Raw genomic sequence first — 23,194 nt, 5'->3', positions numbered from 1 at the left:
AGTAATGTGGAATATATGTCTGTGTTATTCATTCTGTGTGGGGAAATGTGGAATAATCTTAAAAATTCTATAATTTACTTCGAAATGTGCAATATTGTAAGCTTCTACATTCTTATTTGTACATTGAATGTAATTCAGTGATCTCACTGCAAAGTTCAATGTATAAATCATGAATCAGATAGAACACCAGACAAAGACTGGATTGGCCAGTCGAATTTTTTACGTTTCGGCGCATGCGCGCCGGAACGTATTGTCCTGGCTTTTACCTTCAAGCAAGGCTTCAAGCATGGACCAGGGAAGCTTGGTTCAACACTGTGTCGCAGATTTGCATGTGACACAGGACGGCGCAGATTTGCATGTGACACAGGACGGCGACCGCATGTAACTGCTACAACTGTTCGGAAATATCATTGCATTGTGGTTTCGGACTTTGATATCCTGAAAAATGACCATATTACATCTATTCCACAAGATTGCAGAAGAAAAAAAATGATTTCGTCAAGAAAACGACCAAAAATCGGCATAAATGATACCATATAGTAAGGTTATAGCATTACGTCCAGTGTGAACAGTTACGTACCGCAGCTTGGCCGATCTGGCAACGCGAAGCTCTTCGGACCCAGAAGATCCGGGTTCGTCTCCGTGCATGGATTTTTTTTTCTTTTTAGATATTGAATATCAAAAATATATATTGATATTATATTAATCTATCAATATCATATTTATGAATATCATTTTTTTTCATTAATAAATAAAGAAATATTTTATATTTGTTATTTTTAAATATTCATTTAATAGATACAAGCAGTGTTTCCGCCAGACCGCGACTGAGAGGCCGTCCACTTGGGGAGGGCCGTACCGCGAAAATTAATTGACCGTACCGCGAAAATTAATTGACCAGGAAAAGTAACTGAATGTTGTGATCAGAAAAGACTTTGTTAATTTTTCAAAATCAATTTGTTACGAAGGTCGCTTTAATACTGCTTCAATCGTCACAAAATGCGATCTATATAAAGTATACTAGTGACCAGAAGCGTCTGAAGTGTAAAGGGGTTTTCCCGCCCTGTGGTCACGTGACATCTTGCCGTCAACCAATCAGAGCACAGGATTTTATGACGCGGACCAATCAGCGCTTAAAACCTTGCATATCAATGAGCTTAAAAACATGGCGGACGGCCCGGGACGGGGCAGGTTGCGGCTCGACTTATGTGAACTCATAGCGAAAATTATGATTTATCTACGGTACATATGGAGAATTTTCACGGAAAAACACTCAAAGGAATATATATTGTGTCGAATACGGTCAGAAATGACGGCGAATCGCGGCAAATTACGACGTAGAGGCTGAAATGCACGGGCGAAATTCTTGTTTTGTTTACGTTTTTCTTGTTTGCTTCGATGACTTTCTTCGATTGAGTCTTGAAAAACGGGTTTTTAATGAGATCACCGTATGCCAAAGGCACCGACATCGATTCTTCGCAAGCTTAACAATAGCAACAAACAAAAGAGTGTGAATGTCCAACGATATAGAGCGTCCCCACGCCCGCAGTAACAAAGAAAAACAAAGAAATTATGCCGACCTCTCGTATTTTTTTCCCCGATTTCTCGGCATTTAGTTTGTCTTTTTTTTAAAGAGGACGGCCTATGTCTGAGTTCAGGCCGTCCAAAGCGACATAAGGCCGTCATTTGACGGGAAGACGCCCCTCTGGCGGAAACACTGTATACAAGGCCTTTGTCTTATGAACAGGACTTCATAGATTCCAAACCCGGCATTCGAATTTTTCTGTTCATTGTAATGGAAAATACCGTGCAGCGGCTCCTATGCGCGGTAAGATGATTCTTGCAAAACACTCGCCACTAAACTTCTATCCCCGATGTAAACAGAGGCTCTTGATGTTGTTTGCAAAACAGAGATTCTTTGTTACAGTAGCAAATGCTCCATTGTTCAGTATCGACTTCATTCAGACAACACGGACGTGGAAAGTGGCGCCCCTCGGCACAAAACTATGGGAATTTTCATGAATTTTAGCAAAATTACCCAGGAAAATAAGGAAGAAATGTTGTAAATGCGGAAACCAGAATAATACGGATGAGGTAGCTGTTGATTTGTTTGACATTTGGTAGTCATTTTAGATAGAACCTTAGCTGGTATGAACTTCTATTTCACTTAATTACCATAGTGCTGATGATTCAATGGTGCTTTTTCAAATTTTATGTTTTATTGCGTGCCATGTACATAATTACATTGATAGCTTTTATAATGAGCCTATTATACATTTTACAAATAAGTACAAGTTGTAGGCCAAGACCAGCTTTTTCAAAAGCACTTAAGTTAAGTGACGTAACTTCAAAATTGCTTTCCCCAATCTGCCTTTCTCTATTAAAACAGTACTCATTTCCCAAAATGACAATTTTTCTTATAGACTGAACAGCCCTTGAGTAACTTCCTCTGGCAGATTTTACTTCAAGTAAAGGGAAAAGACAATTCACACTTATAAACGTAGCCGAAACGCCAGCTTTTTTTAAAAGCTCTTGTTTAAATTTTCTTATTTATTTCGATACTGTTAAGTCGTATCACGACTATTCTTACAGGGTTCATCATACTTTTAAATACAGACATACATACAGACTGCAAGATTAAAAGCAACATATATACAAAATCAAAACAAAAGATATACAGAATTTCAACTTAACTTACAAACAAATTTCTACTTTTGTGTTGGAAATGTACAGTTTGACTTTTATCCAGAATGCCGTCTATCAACAAGATGAAATTTGAAGTTAGGTCTAAACTACTTTTCAATTAAACACATTAGTCGAACTGATCACATTCGTGATTTGAGTCTTCACCTGTATTTTGGCATGTACCTGGATAGGTTAGACTTCCGTACTGTATCCGCAAGCCCCGCAACTGTATCTTCAAGTGTGTTTGACCAAGTGTTGGTTCAAATAGAGTTTCTTTGTAGCAGAATAGTCGCATTGGTTACATTTGTAGGGTTTCTCGCCTGTATGTTTTCTCATATGTCGATATAGGTGAGACATGTGAGCAGTCCTGTATTTGCACTCATCACACATGTAGGGTTTTTCTCTAGTATGTGTAGCCATGTGTTGGCCTAACTGATTTTTTCGTACAGCAGAGTAGTCGCACTGCTCACACTTATAAGGTTTCACACCTGTATGTGTCATCATATGTAGGGTTAAGGAAAACTTGGCAGCCGCCCTGTACCCGCACTCGCCACATATGTAGGGCTTTTTTCCGGTGTGCTTGACCATGTGTCGGTCTACACTGCTTTTCCATGCAGCAGAATATTCGCACTGATCACATTTGTACGGCTTTACAGCGATGTGTTTAGCCATATGTTGGGCTAAATTACATTTAGATGCAGCAGAATAATGGCATTGGTCACATTTATATGGTTTCACACCTGTATGTCTTCTCATATGTTTGGATAGGTGAGACCTGAAAGCCGCCCTGTATCCACACTCTTCACACATGTATGGTTTGTCGCCGGTGTGTTTAGTAAGATGAAGGTCTAAAGAACGTTTCTGTGCAGCTGAATAGTCGCACTGGTCACATTTATATGGTTTCTCCCCCGTATGTATTCGTGTGTGTATTAATAGGTTAGCATTCGAGGCAGCCCTATAGCCACATTCCCTACACACGAAGCGTTTAGCCATATTGCGTTTCACCACAAGCCTGTTCCTCTGCTCTGTTCGACCCTCTGCGAGATGATGGTCAGATTTTACTCCGCATGTTTCCCCGCATGGGATATCCCCTTCCTTGTCCTGCTGCCTTCCAATGTCTAATGTCTCACTGCTGTTTGCCTCGTTCCCAGGGTGTGCAGTTCGCTGATTGTCAATTGCAATGTCGCTGCTCAATCTCTCGTTCATTTCTAAGAACGATAATAAATCAAAAATTAAAAGATAGGAAACATTCCAATCGTATCCATACTTGCCCGCCCCTCTTCTTTACCCTCATCTGGGGGTATTCCCATGTTGATGTTGATGGAGGCCTTGTTCAAGTTGTTGTACTGGACCAGTCGTAGACATAGAATACTAGCTTGGAGTCCAGCCTTCTTAGCTTTAGTCCGCTATCCAAGCTCCGCTCCCCACAAAGAGCGAACTAAAGCTAAGATGGCTGGATTGATATGTTCCGTATCATATACAGCGTGTTCCGTATCATTTGGTCACATACACACACACATGCACACACACACACACACATGCACACACACAAACACAAACACACACACACACACACACACACACACATACATACTAGTACATACACGAACAAACACGTTTACACACACACTCATGACTAACACACACGTACAAATAAGTCGTGATCAATGATTTACTAAGAGCCCCCCGCACCCACAGGATATCAAATACTTCAGAATTCTACAATGCAAAATATCAAACCGTCAACGCTGCTTGTCGATGTCCACAGTTAGTTTACTTCGTAATGCCCCCTCCCCTTACAAAGCAATCACTAATTTTACAGTAAAATGTTTTTCTAAAGTACATAAGAATTTTTAAACATACAGAGGATACGCAGTTAACACATGTCTTACCTGGCAGTTTGTGAATTGCTAACTATTGCTAACTAATTTTACAGTAAAATGTTTTTCTAAAGTACATAAGAATTTTTAAACATACAGAGGATACGCAGTTAACACATGTCTTACCTGGCAGTTTGTGAATTGCTAACGTGTTGAATTGTCTTGGAAACAAAGGAATCGTGCTCGTAATGCTCCGACAAACCAAAATGGCGGACAGGCAGGCAGACTGTGCTTTGCTGTGGAGGTCGAAGGTCAGAGTTTATATACCTGATTACACCATACTGCCAATAACAATGTAACGCATCACGCTGCTCCAAGGGTGCGTTTAAATGTTCTCAATAGTGCTGTAACCTGTCCTAGAACTAAGTAGCATTTGCCAAACTCATCTGGAAGCTGAAACTGATTATTTCTTACGTGAACAGCCGTGTGTAAAGCTGTCACGGTAAACCGAAGCAGTGTCAAGACACCTTAGGGATTGAAACTGAGGGCATTCTTGGAACCGTCGTGCGTGTGTCGTTCAATATTCTGTCTTGTCACGGAAAATGCAGTACACGTGTACGATCCTTGTTGGTGGTTGATTGTGTCACAGCTTGCTTGATTCTACATAAAAGCGACTTTCACTCGCTTATTCTTTAGCCTGATTTTAATCGCGCTTCTAGCGGCTTGCTATGATACTGCAGCGGAACTTCCGGGTTCGATATCTCGCGTTCTGGACATGCTATGGTCATGATTGTTGAGTGGCAGATAGCTCTGCTTTTGGGGGAGAGTACGTTGTGTAGGTTTGGGCCACCTACCTGCTTTTTTGGAAATGCAGGAGCCGATTTCTTTTCAAATTTGAAAGGGAATAACTCAAGAAGGGGCTGACGGATCGTCATGATGTTTGGTTTGAAAATTGAGTGATGATTGACAAGATCGTATACAAATTTTGCCAATCAGTGGCTAATTTGAATACTTAATGAGGACAGTTTATAAATCCTCTCAAAGACGTCATACATGTAACTGAGAAAGAGGAATATCGATAGATATCAATTATGCAAATTAATACCTACTTTGCATAATCAATGGAAAAAATCCATCATGGTAAATGACGGGGATTTCATTGTTGCAGCATTTGGAAGTGAAGTAGATGTAGACATGATCAGACATAAATAATGCAAACGAGGGCCTCATTTACATAATTAATTAGAGAATGCTACAATAGCCTTTTTTTGCTAAATGAAGACTTTTAAAACTTTGAACAAGTGTGTAATGTGGGCAGAGAAGATGGTCAACTGACATGATTCATGTGAATTAGGTCCTCTTTTGCATAATAGATTAAAAACATTTATGAAAGGCCACTCGAAAAGGTTAATATCAGTCGGCGAATGTATGGGGTCGTGGAACTGTAGTTCACAACTAAGACATACAGTCGACGTTTCGGTGACCGTCCGTCACTTTTCTCAGGGCAATACTGGCTGGTTCTATTGCACACTGCAGGCTAGGTGTCGCTGCCTTTTTTCACCACTTTATTCACCTCCACCAATTTTTACAACCAAGAAGAAAATCATAACATCATGCTAAAGTTGGGGCACAAAAACTAACTATCTTTGACAAATAGGTGTATAAAATAAGAATCATGGCATCTTTACATACAAAACAGAACTTAAACTAGTAAGTAAAAATGATATTACATTATGTGTCGCTGCTTACAATATTGAGTTGAAGTATAATTGTGAACTTCAAGGGGGTCAGGCCACTTCTCAATTTTGCTTTTCCTGTTTTTTATGTTTCTCTGTAGGAATATAGACGCTGAGAAGGCGGAGCACCAAAGCAACCCACTTTTTTCGATCATCAATCAACCTACATGCATGTGTAACGTTACGTCGTTTAATAAACAAATAATACACCATGTTCTGTGATTTAATTGTGTATTCTTGTAATTCTAACAACATTATTTTTCACTCAATCCGCCCTCTCGAATTAGTTTTGGGGTACCCAGAAGCCTTACATAGTTATTAGCCATATGGGTTTATCAGGTACATTCACTTTAACCTTCGACCTCCGCAGAGCAGAAGGCTCGATTTGCAAAGTGATGCTGAGTGACTGTCCGCCATTTTGATTTGCCAGACATCCATTCCTTTCATCCATCGTTTCCAGTTTGACGCCATTGTTCGAGACAATAGAAGACATTAGCGATTAAGCATCGCCATAAAACGACAGGTAAGACATTTTGGTACTACCTGATCGCTGTATTTCACACTTAGAAACAAAGCCGGTTTCTAAGAAAATTAGTGATCGATTTCTAAGGGGACGGGGGCATTACGATGCAATCTAATTTTGTCATTGTGCCATACGATTCTGAAAGCATGAGAACAGTTTGCATGTACCCTGAGGGGGGGGGTCTTTTGTCAATTTGCTTGCATTGCATACCCAGTAAGCCGCCATATGGTGTACCACACCTGAGGTTTGTACTGAAGAGTTAAAGCTGCTTATCCGGACGGATTTATTTGATCCGCTCACACCGGGAAGGACTACCACAATTTTCGGCGGTGGGTTACTTTATGTGCTCGAGGTGTGGCTCTCCTCAAACAGCCACACGCGTACGGGGCCTCCATTTAACATCCTATCCGAGGGACGTCCCTAACTGGCGAAGGTACTAGTAGGCACTAGCTCATACTTGATACTCATGTGCACTCATGTGCCGAGTACAGTGCCTTGCCCAAGGGCACAGCGTCAACGGGACAAATCAGGGGACCCCTGATTCGAACCCAGGACCTCTCTGGACACTGCACCACCGCGACGTCTTGGTATATTGTTAGTCACGATTTGTACATCTGTGCGTGTGTGCGTATGGATGTGTGTGTGTGTGTGTGTGTATGTGTGTGTGTGTGTGTGTGCGCGTGTGTGTTCTAGTTACGTGATAAGCAGTTAATATACAAACCTGCAAGATACTAAAGAGCTAGGAGGGGCCATGGGGGACAATGTGCTGTGGAGGAGGCTCTCAGGATTGGTCTCAGGACAACAAGATAGTATGAGAAGTTTCCCATCTTTGATAAATTTTGGATTATTTATTTTGTTGTTCTTAGAAATGGACGGGGAAGAAGCGAGATTGCTATGGAGGATCAGTCTACTGTACATCCTGGGAACGATGCAAACAGTAACGACAAATTAGACACTGGAAGGCAACATAACAAAGAATGGGCCATTTCTTGCGAGACAGCAGTAGCGAGAAATTAGACACGGGAAGGCAACACCGAACAAGGAAGGAAACATACTAATGCGAAGATAAGTGCGGAGTAGAATCTTACCCTCCTCCCCTACAGGGTCGCGCAGAAGGACGGCCTTGCGGTGAAACGTACGCACTGTGGACAAACGCTTCGCGCGTACTGAATGTGGCTATAGGGCAACCTCGAAGACCAACTAAAACACATTCTGGTGAGGAACGCTATGAATATTACCTGTGCGACTATTCTACTGCATTGAAATGCTACTTTGGCCGACTCATGGCTAAACGCACAAACGAAAAATCCTAGATGTTTGGAACTGCGGATACTGAAAGACCAAATACCAGGAATAACCTCTGAACATAAAAAAAACATACAGTTGAGAAACCCTATCAATGTGAACAATGTGACTATTATGATGCACAGAATTTAGACCGACGCATGGCTAGACACACTGGCGAGAAACCCTACATGTGTGGAGAGTGTGGATACAGGACAGCTGAGAGGTATCACCTATCTACGCATATGATAAGACATACAGGTGTTAAACACTATAAATGTGACCAGTGCGACTATTCTGCTGCAGTGAAAGACAATTTAGACAGACATATGGCTAAACATACCGATGAAAAGCCGTATAAATGTGACCAGTGCAAATATTCTGCTGGGGAAAAACGTAGTTTAGACCGACACATGGCGAAACACACCGGAGACAAACCCTACATGTGTGGAGAGTGCGGATACAGGACGACTGCCAAGTCTTTCTTAACCCTACATATGAGAACACACACAGGTGTAAAACCTTATAAATGTAGCCAGTGTGAATATTCTGCTGCACGGAAAAGTGAGCTACATCGACACATGGTTAAACACACTGGAGACAAGCCCTACATGTGTGGAGAGTGTGGGTACAGAACTGCTTACTGGACTGGCCTGTCCCGACATTTGAGAATACATACGGGCGAGAAACCCTATAAATGTGACCAGTGCGACTATTCTGCTGCACAGAAAGGCACTTTAAACATTCACGTTACTAAGCACTCCGGCGAAAAGCCGTACTTCTGTGAAGAGTGTGGATACAGGGCGGCTGTCAGGTCTCAGCTATCCAAACATATGAGAAGACATAGAGGGGAGAAACCCTATAAATGTGATCAATGTGACTATTCTGTGGCAATGAAAGGTGATTTAAACAGACACATGGCTAAGCACACCGACAAAAAACCGTACACGTGTGAAGAGTGCGGATACAGGACAGGAAACAAGTCTCACCTATCCAGACATATGGAAAAACATGGCGAGAAAACCTATAAATGTGACCAGTGCGAATATTCTGCTGCATTGAAATGCAATTTAGACCGACACATGGCTAAACACACCGGCAAAAAAAACTACATATGTGGAGAGTGCGGATACAGGACGGGAGACAGGTCCTCCTTAACCGTACATATGAGAACACATACCGGTGTGAAAACTTATAAATGTGACCGGTGCGAATATTCTGCTGCATCAAAAGGCATTTTAGTTCGACACATGGCTAAACACACCGGAGACAAACCCTACATGTGCGGTGAGTGCGGATACAGAACTGCTCACAAGTTTGACCTGTCCCGACATATGAGTAAACATACAGGCAAGAAACCCTATAAATGTGACCAGTGCGACTATTCTGCTGCACAGAAAGGCACTTTAGACATTCACGTTACTAAGCACACCGGCGAAAAGCCCTACTTGTGTGAAGAGTGTGGATACAGGGCGGCTGTCAGGTCTCAGCTATCCAAACATATGAGAAGACATAGAGGGGAGAAACCCTATAAATGTGATCAATGTGACTATTCTGTGGCAATGAAAGGTGATTTAAACAGACACATGGCTAAGCACACCGACAAAAAACCGTACACGTGTGAAGAGTGCGGATACAGGACAGGAAACAAGTCTCACCTATCCAGACATATGGAAAAACATGGCGAGAAAACCTATAAATGTGACCAGTGCGATTTTTCTGCTGCATTGAAATGCAATTTAGACAGACACATGGCTAAACACACCGGCAAAAAACCTTACATATGTGGAGAGTGCGGATACAGGACGGCAGACAAGTATTCCTTAACCGTACATATGAGGACACATACAGGTGTGAAACCTTATAAATGTGACCGGTGCGAATATTCCGCTGCAACGAAAAGCACTTTAGACCGACACATGGCTAAGCACACCGGAGACAAACCCTACATGTGCGGTGAGTGCGGGTACCGGACTGCTTACAGGGCTGACCTGTCCCGACATACGAGAAAACATACTGGCGATAAATCCTACAAATGTGACCAGTGTGACTATTCTGCTGCAGTGAAAGGCAATTTAGACAAACACGCGATGAAGCACTCTGGAGAAAAACCCTACATATGTGGGGAATGCGGGTATAGAACTGCTCGCATGTCTGACCTGTCTCGACATATGAGAACACACGCATGTGTGAAACCCTATATATGTAACCAGTGCGACTATTCTGCGGCACAGAAAAGTATTTTAGACAAACAAATGGTTACACATATTGACAAAACCTCTACATGTACGGAGAGTGTGGATACAAGTCGACCGCCAAGTATTCCTTAGTCATGCATATGAGAACAAATACAGGGATAAAAGTGTGACCAGTGCGGATATTCTGCTGTTCAGAAACCTTCTTTAGACAAACACACGTCTAAACACACTGGAGATCAATCCTAATGTGTGGGAAGTGTGGGTACAGAACAGCTGACAGGACTCACCTATCTGAACATATGAGAAAAGGTATACAAATGTGACCAATGCGACTGTTCATCTACGAAGAAAATCTATTGAAACCAACACTTGGTCAAGCACACTTGTTAGGGGTACAGTTTACAGGTGCGGATGCAGGACGGTTGACAGATCTAACCTATTAATCAACATAACATGTTCTATCTACATAACGTGTTCGATCTGCATAGCGTGATGCCACAGAATCGTCGAATTCCTTGGCAAAGACTGTAGTTGGTCAGTCAAAAAATTGAGCAAGTCCATTTTTGGTTCAGAAATTACATTTTAACTTGATCCGGAATAACTTTGACCTACATAGTGTCAAACACGCCGTTGAAAAAAAAAAAAACGTGTGTGTTAAGGCGTGCGGGTTTGCAGGAATGGAACTAACATTATTTAGTGGCATTACCAGAAACTGTAAAGCCCTCTTTCAACGTCCACGAAATGTTAAATTATTGTCGATATACTATAAAATTTGAGATTTTTCGCCTTGGCCCCCACTTTCCGACCGTCCATTGGATGTATATATCTTATATCTTAATAGTTGTTGTTGCATAGATATTGTACGCCTTAATCTGTTGAAATGTTGAAGTATTGTATTGCTTTGATACTAATATAGAATGAATGATAATCACTAGCTGAAGATGCCAACTCTTAACTAGCCAAGCGTCAGGATAGCACTGTGTCATTGCTTTCACTGTTTTTTCCATTATATCTATACGTTGTTCGATCGCCTTTATTTTCATGTATTATCATTAAACATGATCATTTACATCATATGGAAAAATAAAATAGACTCTTTGTTCGACTCCACTTTGTTGTTTGTAATACCTTCCCTTGCTTTTCAAATTAGTGTGAGATTACATAGATGTTTTCGATAAAGATCGATCGGTTGCAATGACAGTTTCCAACCGGCAAAAGCAGCACTATAAATAGCAAAAGCAGTTTTACTGGCCACCGAAACTGCTTTTGCCAATAATATTGCTCTTGCCGGTTGGATACTGTCATTGCTACCGATATATCTGCTTGGGGATTATGTTTTTTCTTGAATAGTAGAGGTTTATTTTCCATCTTATTCTACTGCAGCCTGAGTGGGATCCTAGTTAGTTTACCCCTGAATAGGAGCCCCGGCTAACTAACAATGATGGCACTCCCAGGTTTACATTGTAACAGTATGATGTATCAGGTATATAAACTTTGACCTTCGACCTCTATAGCTCGAAGCTCAGAGTGTCCGCCATTTTGATTTGTCAGAGTATCAGATTCCTTTCCGGTCTGACGTCATTTTTACGACAATTCCACACCTCGGCAATTCCGAACATCAAATATCGGTAGGTAAGGCATTTGGTGGCTGTCTATTCGCTGTTCTAATTCTGTAGTACATCAGAAGCAGAGGTTTGTTTACTGAGAAATTTGTGATCTGTAAGAGGGAGGGGGGCATTAGGAAGTAAAGTAGTGGCCATCGACGTGTGTGTACATGTGTATGAGTGTGTGTGTGTGTGTGTATGTGTGTGTGTGTGTGTGTGTGTGTGTGTGTGTGTGTATTTGTATGTATTTGTATTACTTCTAGTACTAAGAGATATATCATTTTGTTTATTTATTGATAGGGTGCTTGTAGGATCAGTTAATTTGTTCATTTTCCACAAAATGCTGTTTTCAACAGTTGTTTTATTCGCTTAGCCAACACACACAGTTGAGCTGAAAACTCTGATGGTACAGAATTTACCGACTTGTATTTATATGTAATAAGCCAAAAATAGTTACTCAAGTAGGTGGATAATATTTTACTTCATGTGTCCTAGGTGATACTTTTCCAGGACAACAAGGCGCGTAAAGATTGAATGGGAATGTATCTCCATATTTCACTTTTTGATGATTTGTTGTTGTTCATAGAAATGGCCGAGCGAAGCAGTGAGATTGCTATGGACGATCAGCGAACTGTACACCATGGGAACGAGACTAATAGCACCGAGAAATTAGACACGGAAGGACTGCAAGTCAAGGAAGAGGGCATTCCATTCGAGGAAAAGTGCGGAGTAGAATCTGACCATCCTCCCGTACAGGGTGGAACAGAGCAGACGGACCGACTTTCGAGAAAACGTACTATGGACGAACGCTTCGTGTGTATAGAATGCAGATTTAGGGCAACCTCAGCGGCTAACCTATTAAAGCACAGCCGAGTACATACTGGCGAGAAACCCTATAAATGTGACCAGTGCGACTATTCTGCTGCACAGAAAGGCAATTTGGACCGCCACGTTAGATCGCACACCGGAAATAGTACTGTGGACGAACGCTTCGTATGTACGGAATGTGACTATAGGGCACCCTTTAAGGCTTACCTATTGGACCACAAACGAAAGCATACAGGTGAGAAACCGTATAAATGTGACCAGTGCGACTATTCTGCTGCTTGGAAAGGCAGTTTAGACCGACACATGGCTAAACACACTGGCGAGAAACCATACATTTGTAGAGTGTGCGGATACAGGACGGCTGACAAGTCTAATCTGCTCAAACATATGAGAGGACATGCAGGCGTGAAACCCTACAAATGTGACCATTGCGAATATTCTACTGCATCGAACCGTGATTTAGACCGACACGTGGCTAAACACACTGGAGAAAAACCCTACATGTGTGGGGAGTGTGGATACAGGACGGCTGATAGGTCTCATCTATCCAAACATATGAGAAGACATACAGGTTTGAAACCCTATAAATGTGACCAGTGCGAATATTCTGCCGCAGTGAAAGGCGATTTAGACCGACACATGGCTAAACACACGGGAGACAAACCCTACATGTGTGGGGAGTGTGGGTACAAGACCGCTAACGGATCTCACCTGTCCCGACATATGGGAACACATACAGGTGTGAAACCTTATAAGTGTGAGCAGTGCGAATATTCTGCTGCACGGAAAAATGATTTGGACGAACACATGGCAACACATACCGGCGAAAAACAGCACACGTGCAGTGAGTGCGGATACAGAACTGCTCACAGGTCTCACCTCTCCCGACACTTGAGAACACACACAGGTGAAAAACCCTATAAATGTTCCCAATGCGACTATTCTGCTACAAAGAAAATCTATTTGAACCAGCATTTGGTCAAACACACCTCTTAGCGGTACAGTTAAAAGTTGTGAAAAGTCTAACCTATCCCGGCGCATGCAGGCGAAGACTTACGACACATATGTGTTCAGTGCCACTATTCCGCTTCATAGAAAGGTAGTTTGTACCCTTATATGGTCAAACACGCCGATGAAAAACCCTGTATATGTGGGGAGTGTGGCTTTACTGGGATGGAAATTATATTAAGTAGCAAAACTAGAAACTGTAAAGCGATCTATCAACGTCCACGTAATAGATATTTGTTACCGTAGACCTTGATAATAACTGTGGCAAACATTGATATTGTATGCCTCGATTCGATACAAATATTCCATGTAAAATCGTATATTAACTCTTTGATACTAGTAACGAAATTATACTGATATTACTAGCTGAAGACACCAGCCTATACCTAGACTGCATGGTTTCTTGTTTGTCTTTTTCCTCATATGTATGTAGAGGGAAATATATATATATATATATATATATATATATATATATATATATATATGCATATAAACATTTTTGATTGTAATTATTTATTGTATTATCTTCTTTAAATTATGACCATTTACATTATATGAAAAAAATTCAACTATTTGCTTGATTCCACTTTGTTACTAGCAATACCTTCTCTTGATGTTTATACACGGCACCTACATGCACTAGAAGGACTGCTAGTGTATAATGTGTATTTGTAGTTATGTAACGAAGTCAATTAATCATGAACTGCTATCTAATACACATGGGGAGTTCACTCTGGGGCGTCACGACCTGTAGCTGGTTTGCAGCACCAAAATGCAGACAGTATAGTGCAAGCTAAAACACACGGGGGAGTTCACTGTCTGTGTAGACTCTGACGTCACGACCTGTAGTTAGTTTGCAGCACCGTATAATTCATTGCAAGATTACATACTTATTAGATGGTTTCGGAAAACACCTAATCCCCGAGCAGATTAATCGGTGGCGTCGACAGTATCCAACTGGCAAAATCAGTTTTATTGGCAACCTTAACTGATTTTGCTAATTATGACGTTTTTGCCAGTTAGATATTGTCATTGCCATCGATTATAGATCTGCTTGGAAATTATGTTTTCGTGAATGGTCGAAGTTTATTTTTTTCTTTTCTTTACCGGTATTTTGATATAGCTCGATAACCAAGTTGCATCATAGTTGGTTTACGCCATAATGAATGAATGAATGAATGAAGACCTTCATTGTATGTTCGTGCCCCGAGGGGCTAGATACAGGTCGTTTAACATAAACCTAACTAACATGTGAGAGACATAAACAGTGGAATATAAACAGTACATTGTGTAAACATACATGGTAGACGAAAGTGATGGGATCCTGGAAAATCTATGGTGACTCCCAGGTTAACATTTAACAGCATGGTTTAATCAGGCAAATAACCTTTCACCTTCGACCCCCAAAGCTACCAGCTCAGAGTTTCCGCCATTTTGATCTGTCTGGGTAGCAAATTCCTTTCCAGTCTGACGTAATTTTCACGACAATACCACGTCTTGGCTATTCAGCAACATCAAAAACCGGTAGGTTGAAGACACTACTTTCCACTGTGGTAATTCTTTAGTACATAGAAACAGAGGTTTGCTGGCTGAGAAATTAGTAATCTCTGGAAGGGGGAGGGGGAGGGGGGCATACTTATCCCACAACACTTTGTTGGCCTTCGTAGTTCATTGGTGTCCTGTAAGTTTGTGTCACTGCGTAGATTGTCTAAGTAGGTGACTCTGGGTCTACCCTACTCTCCAAGCAGAGGAGGGGTTCCGGCAGGTTTTTGACGTGTTTTAAGGCGTCAAAAACCAGCCGAAACCCCTCCTCTGCTTGGAGAGTAGGTCTACCCCCTCTTCTTTTTCCTTTAGTAGTAGGCTCCCACAGTGTGTGTGTGTGTGTGTGTGTGTGTGTGTGTGTGTGTGTGTGTGTGTGTGTGTGTGTGTGTGTGTGTGTGTGTGTGTGTGTGCATGTATGTGCTTTTCTGCATATTTATGCCATGCTGGACGCCAGACTTTCTGATTGCTGATTGACCCAAGCATTCCTCAATCTCACACACAAATATTGTCGTCGATATTGTTTGTATTGTTTATTTATTGATTCGGTGTTCATTATGCACCATATGCTATTTTCAACGTTTTTATCTATTTATTTATTTGGTCCATATAAACAGTCGGGCCGAAGCCTCTTGTATTTATATGTGATAGTATTCCTGGACTGCAAGGCAGGTAACGATAGGGTTTGCGGAAAAAGCTGGGCTGTCTACCTGGCCTGGCTAGCTGGCCTGTCTACCTGGCCTGTCTACCACGTCAGGCTAGCAACCCAGAAACTCAGAAACTCAGAAACCCCCATTCATATCCCCACAAATTGTGAGGCCCCAGTGCAGTCGCGCCCCCTAGCGGAACGTTTCCAAAGCACACCCGTTACTCTGGGCGCGTCACAGCACACGCCGATCGTCATTCGAAACCGCGATTTTCGTCCCCTCTTCTTGATTCCTACGAAGTTTACATGAATTGCTTCATCGTCTGAAAACGAACCTGTTGTTCCCATCTCATGATTCTATCGCCCTTTGTTTATGTTATCCAAAGGAACTCTCGAAAACTGCATTTAGCGAAGTCACAGACGTCGCCGATCGCCATCTTACTTCACGTGACCATGTTCTTCAAGCTTGCTTCACTGGAGGGCGCTGTTTCAGTTGCCTCTGAACGCGGACCGGCGTATGTACCACATGGCTGACAGACTAAAAATTACTGATACTTCCGGTTCATGTTTACCGTCTGCTTTGAAACAACAGCTTTTTTTGTAGCAAAGTTTAACCCAGGCAGGGCGCTGTGAACTGCAGGCCGTATGTTGTTCCAATTAGTACGTCCGCCGGGGACGTCCCAGGACAGCTGTCCCAGGATGTGCACCAGGTCACCCCCCGGTCACCACGCCAGAAAGCCTGGGCGAGGCCCCGCCTTCTTGTCACTGAACTGAAATCAATCCCAGTTACGAAGCAAGAAGTTCCTCTATAACGTCTGCGCCAATATCCAGCAGTATAACGCAGACCCGCAAACCTGTATGCTTTGTAATAGTTAGGCCATGGCTGAGGCCTTTCTATGAGAAAATAGGGAAGCTTCTCCCACAAGGGGCTTTCTAGACTCCGAGTGGGGGAGCTTCACTATTTTCGCATAGAAAGGCCTCAGCCATGGCCTAACTGTTTTAGAACATGGCCACATCCCCGAAGATCCTCTTTCTATCAATATGAATCAAAGATATTGTTTTCAGCACATCATACTAGTATTATAAAAAAGATAAAAAGTATTATATTGAAGCAGAATGACCTGTAAACAAGCTTCGTACATGTCCTATCTGTTTTCAGAACCTGGCCACTACCACGAAGTTTCTCTTTTACAATTCATCCCCGTGGTCTCAAAATATTACATACAGATTTTAAACTGGGATTTTTTAACTGTGAGTTACCAAAATGTTCCTTTCCTTTTCATTGTAGTACTGGAACTGTTTGAGTTGAGAGCATTATGTGTGTTCTTTTCAAAAATCTAAAAAATGTGATTCTGATTCCCAGTTTCCCAACTGTTTATAAACTTGACTTTCCATTTCATTGTAACGATTGCTTGAATTTGTGCCTGTTAGTCTTTAAAGATTTGATTCAGTTTGATACTTTTGTTCTTGTGTGGCTGTAAGATAACAATGTCCTTATGTGAATCAAATAATGAACCCTCCCTACCCCCTGGCAGTTAGCTGACACTGTGACCCAGGTCTCACATGGCCTAACTATTACCTTTGCGCTCTGTGTGTTCTCATCTGTTGCATGGAGCAATTTCGTACTTTGCCGTACACAAATACCGTATGAGTCTCCTGCAGTTTGCTGAAAAGAAATCGGGGCACAATCTTCCCTTGCGGTCTTTGCAACATTGTTAGTGATTATCACAGCAAATATCTTTCCTGTTTGGTTTAATTTGACTTTGAATTCTGAACGAAAACTCCAGGCTTTTAATGCCTGCGCTACTTATGATAACGTGGATACGTCGGACTGTCAAAACGTTTTATAGAAACATATATGTATACATGGTACATGCTAGAAAGATATCGTCAATTTTGTCAACTTCTGACGTACGTCTCTCATTGTCATTCTGGTCTACTTCTGACGAAAGTCTCCCATCTTTTTTGTTTATTCGTTCAACCGGCCCACAAGCTGTTATGAAATAAACGCACAGGGTTGGGGTCAGGTTTCTACGTACTTGGGATTATAGTGGCGCCAAGTTACCACATGCCAGGTAAGGTACAGACTGGCAGTATACAACGGTCTACTCTTTGCCCCTGTAAATGATTACCCGTGTAATTTGAAGACATGGGAATGTTGTCACCGGCGCCTGAACCATCTGTCAACCAACACAACGGATTATATCTCCATCACAGCAAAGTTGCACGCACGCACGCACGCACAGACAGACACGTCCGTTTCAGGCACGAGTGCCATGTTTATTATCACCTTCTGGCAGAAGCTGATAATAAACATGGCACTCGTGCCTGAGACTGGTATGAAATGGACATGAAAGTGTAAGCAGACTTACATACATCAACTCTGCATTCGACCCCCCCCCCCCTAGTAGTGAAGTATCCATATACATGTACTGAGGTTAATCATTTTGTATACCATTGTTTCTTGTTTTGCATGTATAGTTGTAGAAGACCATACGAAAGTCGCTGTACTTTTGTCGTGCCAATAAAGATTTCTTCTATGTATTAGATAAAACAAGGAACCCTAGGCCTGTTCACTGTCCGTTTACGTTATGTTCCGTGTAATCAGCACACTGTGAAATATACGCCGATCGTGGCCACTTTCTGGACAGGGCAGGACAGATACGGCCGTATCAAGGATCCAGGATGAAGGTCATTGTCATCTCAGCGTCCAGACATTGCATGCCCGTAGCCAGGATTTTGAATGGGGGGGGGTTCTTTTTAATTTTTAAGGGACCAGCGAGCGCCGTAGGCGCGAGACGAGCGCCGCAGGCGCGAGCTTCCTAGGGGGGTCGGGGGGTATGCCCCCCCCCCCGGGAAATTTTAAAATTTGAACTTTCTGATATGGCATTTCCTGTGTTTTTGAGAGGATTTCAAAGGAAGAAATCAGAGACAAAGTTAGCAGTTTTTCTAGGATTTCAGCTCCGTTGGTGATACAAATAGATCCACCTTGAAAAAAAACCCTTGGACGTTAAAAAGTGGACCCTTCAGCGTTTCAATTTCTAAGAATTGAACCTTCTGAAAGGGCATTTCCTGTGTTTTTGAGAGAATTTCAGAGGAAAAATCAGAGACAAAGTTTTTTCTAGGATCCTAGCCTCAGTGGCATTGCTGGTGATACAAATAAGTCCACCATGAAAAAAATCTTGAACATTAAAAAGTGGACCTTCAAGCCTGTGAAAGTGGACCTTCAAGCCAATGGGGGGGTTCGTCCGAACCCCCCGAACCCCCCCTGGCTACGGGCATGCATTGTTTTGTCGTGCTTGTAGGTTCAACAACTCTGCATTCACCTTATTTCAATAAAGAGGTTAGAAACAGAACGTATTATAGTGTAACATTGTATCAAATATCAATTTATCAATAAAAAGATATACCATAGATACACCATAATCGTTGCAAGGCATGTTTATTTTCCAAACACTTAGCCTTCTTGTTTATTAAAACGTGCGTGTTAAGATACCTATTTGGGTATTTGTGTTAAGATAGTTTGTTTAGATAGCCTTGTTTCAAAGAAGACGGTAAACATGAACCGGAAATGTATGAATTTTTAGTCTGTCCACGTCCGCCGACAGCCACGTGGTATGAACGTTACATATTCCGGTCCGCGTCCCGCCTACAGCCGGTGTCACAGGGATCTCGCACCCCCCGTGAATTTGAACCCCCCGGTTCGAAATCACTAGTGAATTTGCACCCCCCGGTGCGAAATCCCTAGCGATTTCGCACCCCTCTAGTAATCTCGCACCCCCAGGGTGTAGTATGTGTTCTGTTACGGCATTCATAATTCCCAGTGGCTATCTTTTTAACGAATTGATTGGTAACTATAACTGACATTTCAAATGCTCTGTTGACTGAAGTGCTAACGAAGCGGGTTGTGCAATGACTATCTAGGAGTCATGGTTCTTGTGTTCAAATCCCGATGGCAACATTTTTTTTATCCCGTAGTTTTTAACATTACATAACTAATAATTCTTACTCAGAAATGTCATAAGATTTCGATTAAGGCTTCGATAATTTTTTTCTAACCCTATTTAACACCCGTGATCCATTCAATATGTGATATAATTTTATATGATAAAATGTTATTCAAGTCTCTAAAATAATTTAAAAAATCAATTATGAACATTGAAGTAAAACTATGAACTAATCGTACATTCCTCATGGCACAAAGGAAGAATATTACAACGAATCATCGTGCACAGAGAGTCACCATCATCGCGCTGTGCTGAAATACTAGTAGCGTTACATTAGTCCAGGGCATGGGTTCCCGGAGTCTTAGATGTTTGTTCTGTCAGACACAGCAACTTGTAATACTCTCGATTACCACGTTAAACTATGGCTTTACTATATCAAAATGCAGTTTTGAATATAATTGCTGCACAGACAGAGCACCTTTCGAAATATTTGGGGGGGGGGGGTTCAAAATCCCTAGGGGGGCTCGAGGAGGGGGTGCGAGATCCCTAGCTGGGGGGTGCTAGATCGCTAGGGATTTCGCACCGGGGGGTTCAAAATCAGGGGGGTGCGAAATCCCTGTGACACCGGCCCAACCGTAAGACACATGGTTCCTTTGTTTATCTAAACTGTTAGTATCGTTGTGTTCGGAACTTCACCCTGTCCCACAACTTACGCATTGAGATTCACACAAGTTGGGTTTGATACTCAATTCCGGGATGCCCCTGTAAACTGGGAGACACCGGTTAGGGAAGGGTGTCTCCCAGGGTATCTAAAATGGTGGCTCCAAGTTAGATATTGATACAACCTGTCAACAACGATGTATTCAGAGGCAACTCTACTCTACTCTGAAACAGCGCCCTCCAGTGAAGCAAGCTTGAAGAACATGGTCACGTGAAGTAAGATGGCGATCGGCGACGTCTGTGACTTCGCTAAATGCAGTTTTCGAGAGTTCCTTTGGATAACATAAACAAAGGGCGATAGAATCATGAGATGGGAACAACAGGTTCGTTTTCAGACGATGAAGCAATTCATGTAAACTTCGTAGGAATCAAGAAGAGGGGACGAAAATCGCGGTTTCGAATGACGATCGGCGTGTGCTGTGACGCGCCCAGAGTAACGGGTGTGCTTTGGAAACGTTCCGCTAGGGGGCGCGACTGCACTGGGGCCTCACAATTTGTGGGGATATGAATGGGGGTTTCTGAGTTTCTGAGTTTCTGGGTTGCTAGCCTGACGTGGTAGACAGGCCAGGTAGACAGGCCAGCTAGCCAGGCCAGGTAGACAGCCCAGCTTTTTCCGCAAACCCGGTAACGATATTATAGGGGAGTTTTTTTATATCTTTCACTTTTCGATGATTTGTTGTTGTTCATAGAAATTGACGAAACAGCGAGTCTGCAATGGACGACCAACCAACTGTGCACACTGGGAACGAGACAAACAGCAGGAAGGACTTAGACACGGGAAGAGAACAGACCAAGGAAGAAGGCATTCCATGCGAGGAAACGTGCGGGGTAGAATCTGACCATCCTCCCGTACAGGGTCACACAGGGAAAAAGGACAGGCTTGCGGTGAAACGTACTGTGGGCAAACGGTTCGTGTGTACGGAATGCGGGTACAGGGCAGCCTCTAAGGCTAACCTATTAATACACAAACGAATACATACTGGTGAGAAACACTATAAATGCGACCAGTGTGACTATTCTGCTGCACAGAGAGCTTCTTTACATCTTCACGTTTCTAAACATACCGGAGACAAACCCTACATGTGCGACGAGTGCGGATACAGGACGGCTGTTAAGTCTAACCTATTTGTGCACATGAGAAAACACTCCGGGGAGAAACCCTACATGTGCGACGAGTGCGGATACAGAACTACTGTTAAGTCTTCTTTAGCCAAACATATGAGAACACATACAGGTGAGAAACCTTACAAGTGTGACAAGTGCGACTATTCTGCTGCTGTAAAACACAGTTTAGACCTACACATGGCTAAACACACCGGAGATAAACCCTACATGTGTGGTGAGTGCGGATACAGGACTGCTGTTAAGTGTTCCTTAGTCGTACATATGAGAACACATACAGGTGTGAAGCCCTACAAGTGTGACCGGTGCGAATTTTCTGCCGCCGAGAAAGTTACTTTAGACCGACACATGGCTAAACACACCGGAGACAAACCATACATGTGTGGAGAGTGCGGGTACAGAACTGTTCGGAAGTCGGACCTGTCCCGACATATGAGCAAACATACAGGCCAGAAACCTTACAAGTGTGACCAGTGCGACTATTCTGCTGCTAGAAAACAAAGTTTAGACCACCACATGGCAAAACACACCGGAGATAAACCCTACAAGTGTGGTGAGTGCGGATACAGGACGGCTGTCAAGACTGACCTATCCGACCATCTAAAAATACATTCAGTTGTGAAACCGTATAAATGTAACCAGTGCGAATATTCCGCCGTACGTAAAAGTAATTTAAACCAACACATGACTACACACACTGGCGAAAAACCCTACATGTGTGGGGAATGCGGATACAGAACTTCGTTTAGGTCTTCCTTAGCCGCTCATATGAGTAAACATACAGGAGTGAAACCTTACAAGTGTGACCAGTGCGACTATTCTGCTGCAGTGAAAGGCGCTTTAGACCGACACATGGCTAAACACACCGGAGACAAACCCTACATGTGTGGGGAGTGCGGATACAGAACTGTTGTTAAGTCTTCCTTAGCCGCACATATGAGAACACATACAGGTGTAAAACCTTACAAGTGTGACCAGTGCGACTATTCTGCTGCTGTAAAACACAGTTTAGACGTACACATGGCTAAACACACCGGAGATAAACCCTACATGTGTGGGGAGTGCGGGTACAGGACTGTTCGGAAGTTGGACCTGTCCCGGCATATGAGTAAACATACAGGCGTGAAGCCCTACAAATGCGACCAGTGCGGCTATTCTGCTGTACGGAAAGCTTCTTTATATCTTCATGTTTCTAAACACACCGGAGATAAACCATAAAAGTGTGGTGAGTGCTTATACAGTACAGCCGACAGGTCTCACCTATCCGAACATATGAGAAGACAATCAGGCCAGAAACCGTATAAATGTGACTATTGTGACTATTGCACTGTACTTAAAAGTACTTACTTTAGATCTACACATGTGTGGAGAGTGCGGATACCGAACTGCTGTTAAGTCTTCCTTAGCCGCACATATGAGAATACACACGGGAGTGAAACCTTACAAGTGTGACCAGTGCGACTATTCTGCTGCAGTGAAATGCGCTTTAGACCAACACATGGCTAACCACACCGGAGACAAACCCTACATGTGT

The 23,194-nt window shown here is 42.6% G+C and overlaps 4 protein-coding genes across 5 annotated transcripts; 3 read left to right on the top strand and 1 right to left on the bottom strand.

Moving 5' to 3' along the window:
• Positions 1 to 801: 801 nt before the first annotated feature.
• Positions 802 to 6,632, bottom strand: LOC136436132 (zinc finger protein 431-like). Its single transcript, XM_066429885.1, has 2 exons — positions 4,692 to 6,632; positions 802 to 3,893 (listed from the first exon to the last, which is right to left on the bottom strand). The coding sequence occupies exon 2, from the start codon at positions 3,889 to 3,891 to the stop codon at positions 2,920 to 2,922; it is 972 nt and encodes a 323-aa protein (XP_066285982.1). The 5' UTR covers positions 3,892 to 3,893; positions 4,692 to 6,632; the 3' UTR covers positions 802 to 2,919.
• A 2-nt stretch (positions 6,633 to 6,634) lies between these two features.
• LOC136436128 (zinc finger protein 845-like) lies at positions 6,635 to 11,356 on the top strand. Its single transcript, XM_066429879.1, has 2 exons — positions 6,635 to 6,764; positions 7,631 to 11,356. Exon 2 carries the CDS (start codon positions 8,210 to 8,212, stop codon positions 10,376 to 10,378), a length of 2,169 nt encoding a protein of 722 aa, XP_066285976.1. The 5' UTR covers positions 6,635 to 6,764; positions 7,631 to 8,209; the 3' UTR covers positions 10,379 to 11,356.
• A 397-nt stretch (positions 11,357 to 11,753) lies between these two features.
• LOC136436131 (zinc finger protein 431-like) lies at positions 11,754 to 14,142 on the top strand. Of its 2 annotated transcripts, none has more exons than XM_066429882.1 (2): positions 11,754 to 11,874; positions 12,437 to 14,142. In XM_066429882.1, the coding sequence occupies exon 2, from the start codon at positions 12,439 to 12,441 to the stop codon at positions 13,672 to 13,674; it is 1,236 nt and encodes a 411-aa protein (XP_066285979.1). In that variant the 5' UTR covers positions 11,754 to 11,874; positions 12,437 to 12,438; the 3' UTR covers positions 13,675 to 14,142. The 2 variants fall into 2 exon arrangements, with proteins under 2 accessions (XP_066285979.1, XP_066285981.1); XM_066429884.1 differs by having other exon boundaries at positions 11,754 to 11,878.
• Positions 14,143 to 21,252: 7,110 nt separating this feature from the next.
• Positions 21,253 to 22,878, top strand: LOC136437155 (zinc finger protein 665-like). Its single transcript, XM_066431636.1, has one exon. The coding sequence runs from the start codon at positions 21,253 to 21,255 to the stop codon at positions 22,876 to 22,878; it is 1,626 nt and encodes a 541-aa protein (XP_066287733.1).
• The last annotated feature ends 316 nt before the right edge of the window (positions 22,879 to 23,194 follow it).

This window comes from Branchiostoma lanceolatum, chromosome 6, assembly GCF_035083965.1.
Source record: "Branchiostoma lanceolatum isolate klBraLanc5 chromosome 6, klBraLanc5.hap2, whole genome shotgun sequence".
Lineage (NCBI taxonomy): Eukaryota > Metazoa > Chordata > Leptocardii > Amphioxiformes > Branchiostomatidae > Branchiostoma > Branchiostoma lanceolatum.
The sequence above is the reverse complement of the archived record's forward strand: the minus strand, read 5'-3'. Positions and strand labels throughout refer to the sequence as shown.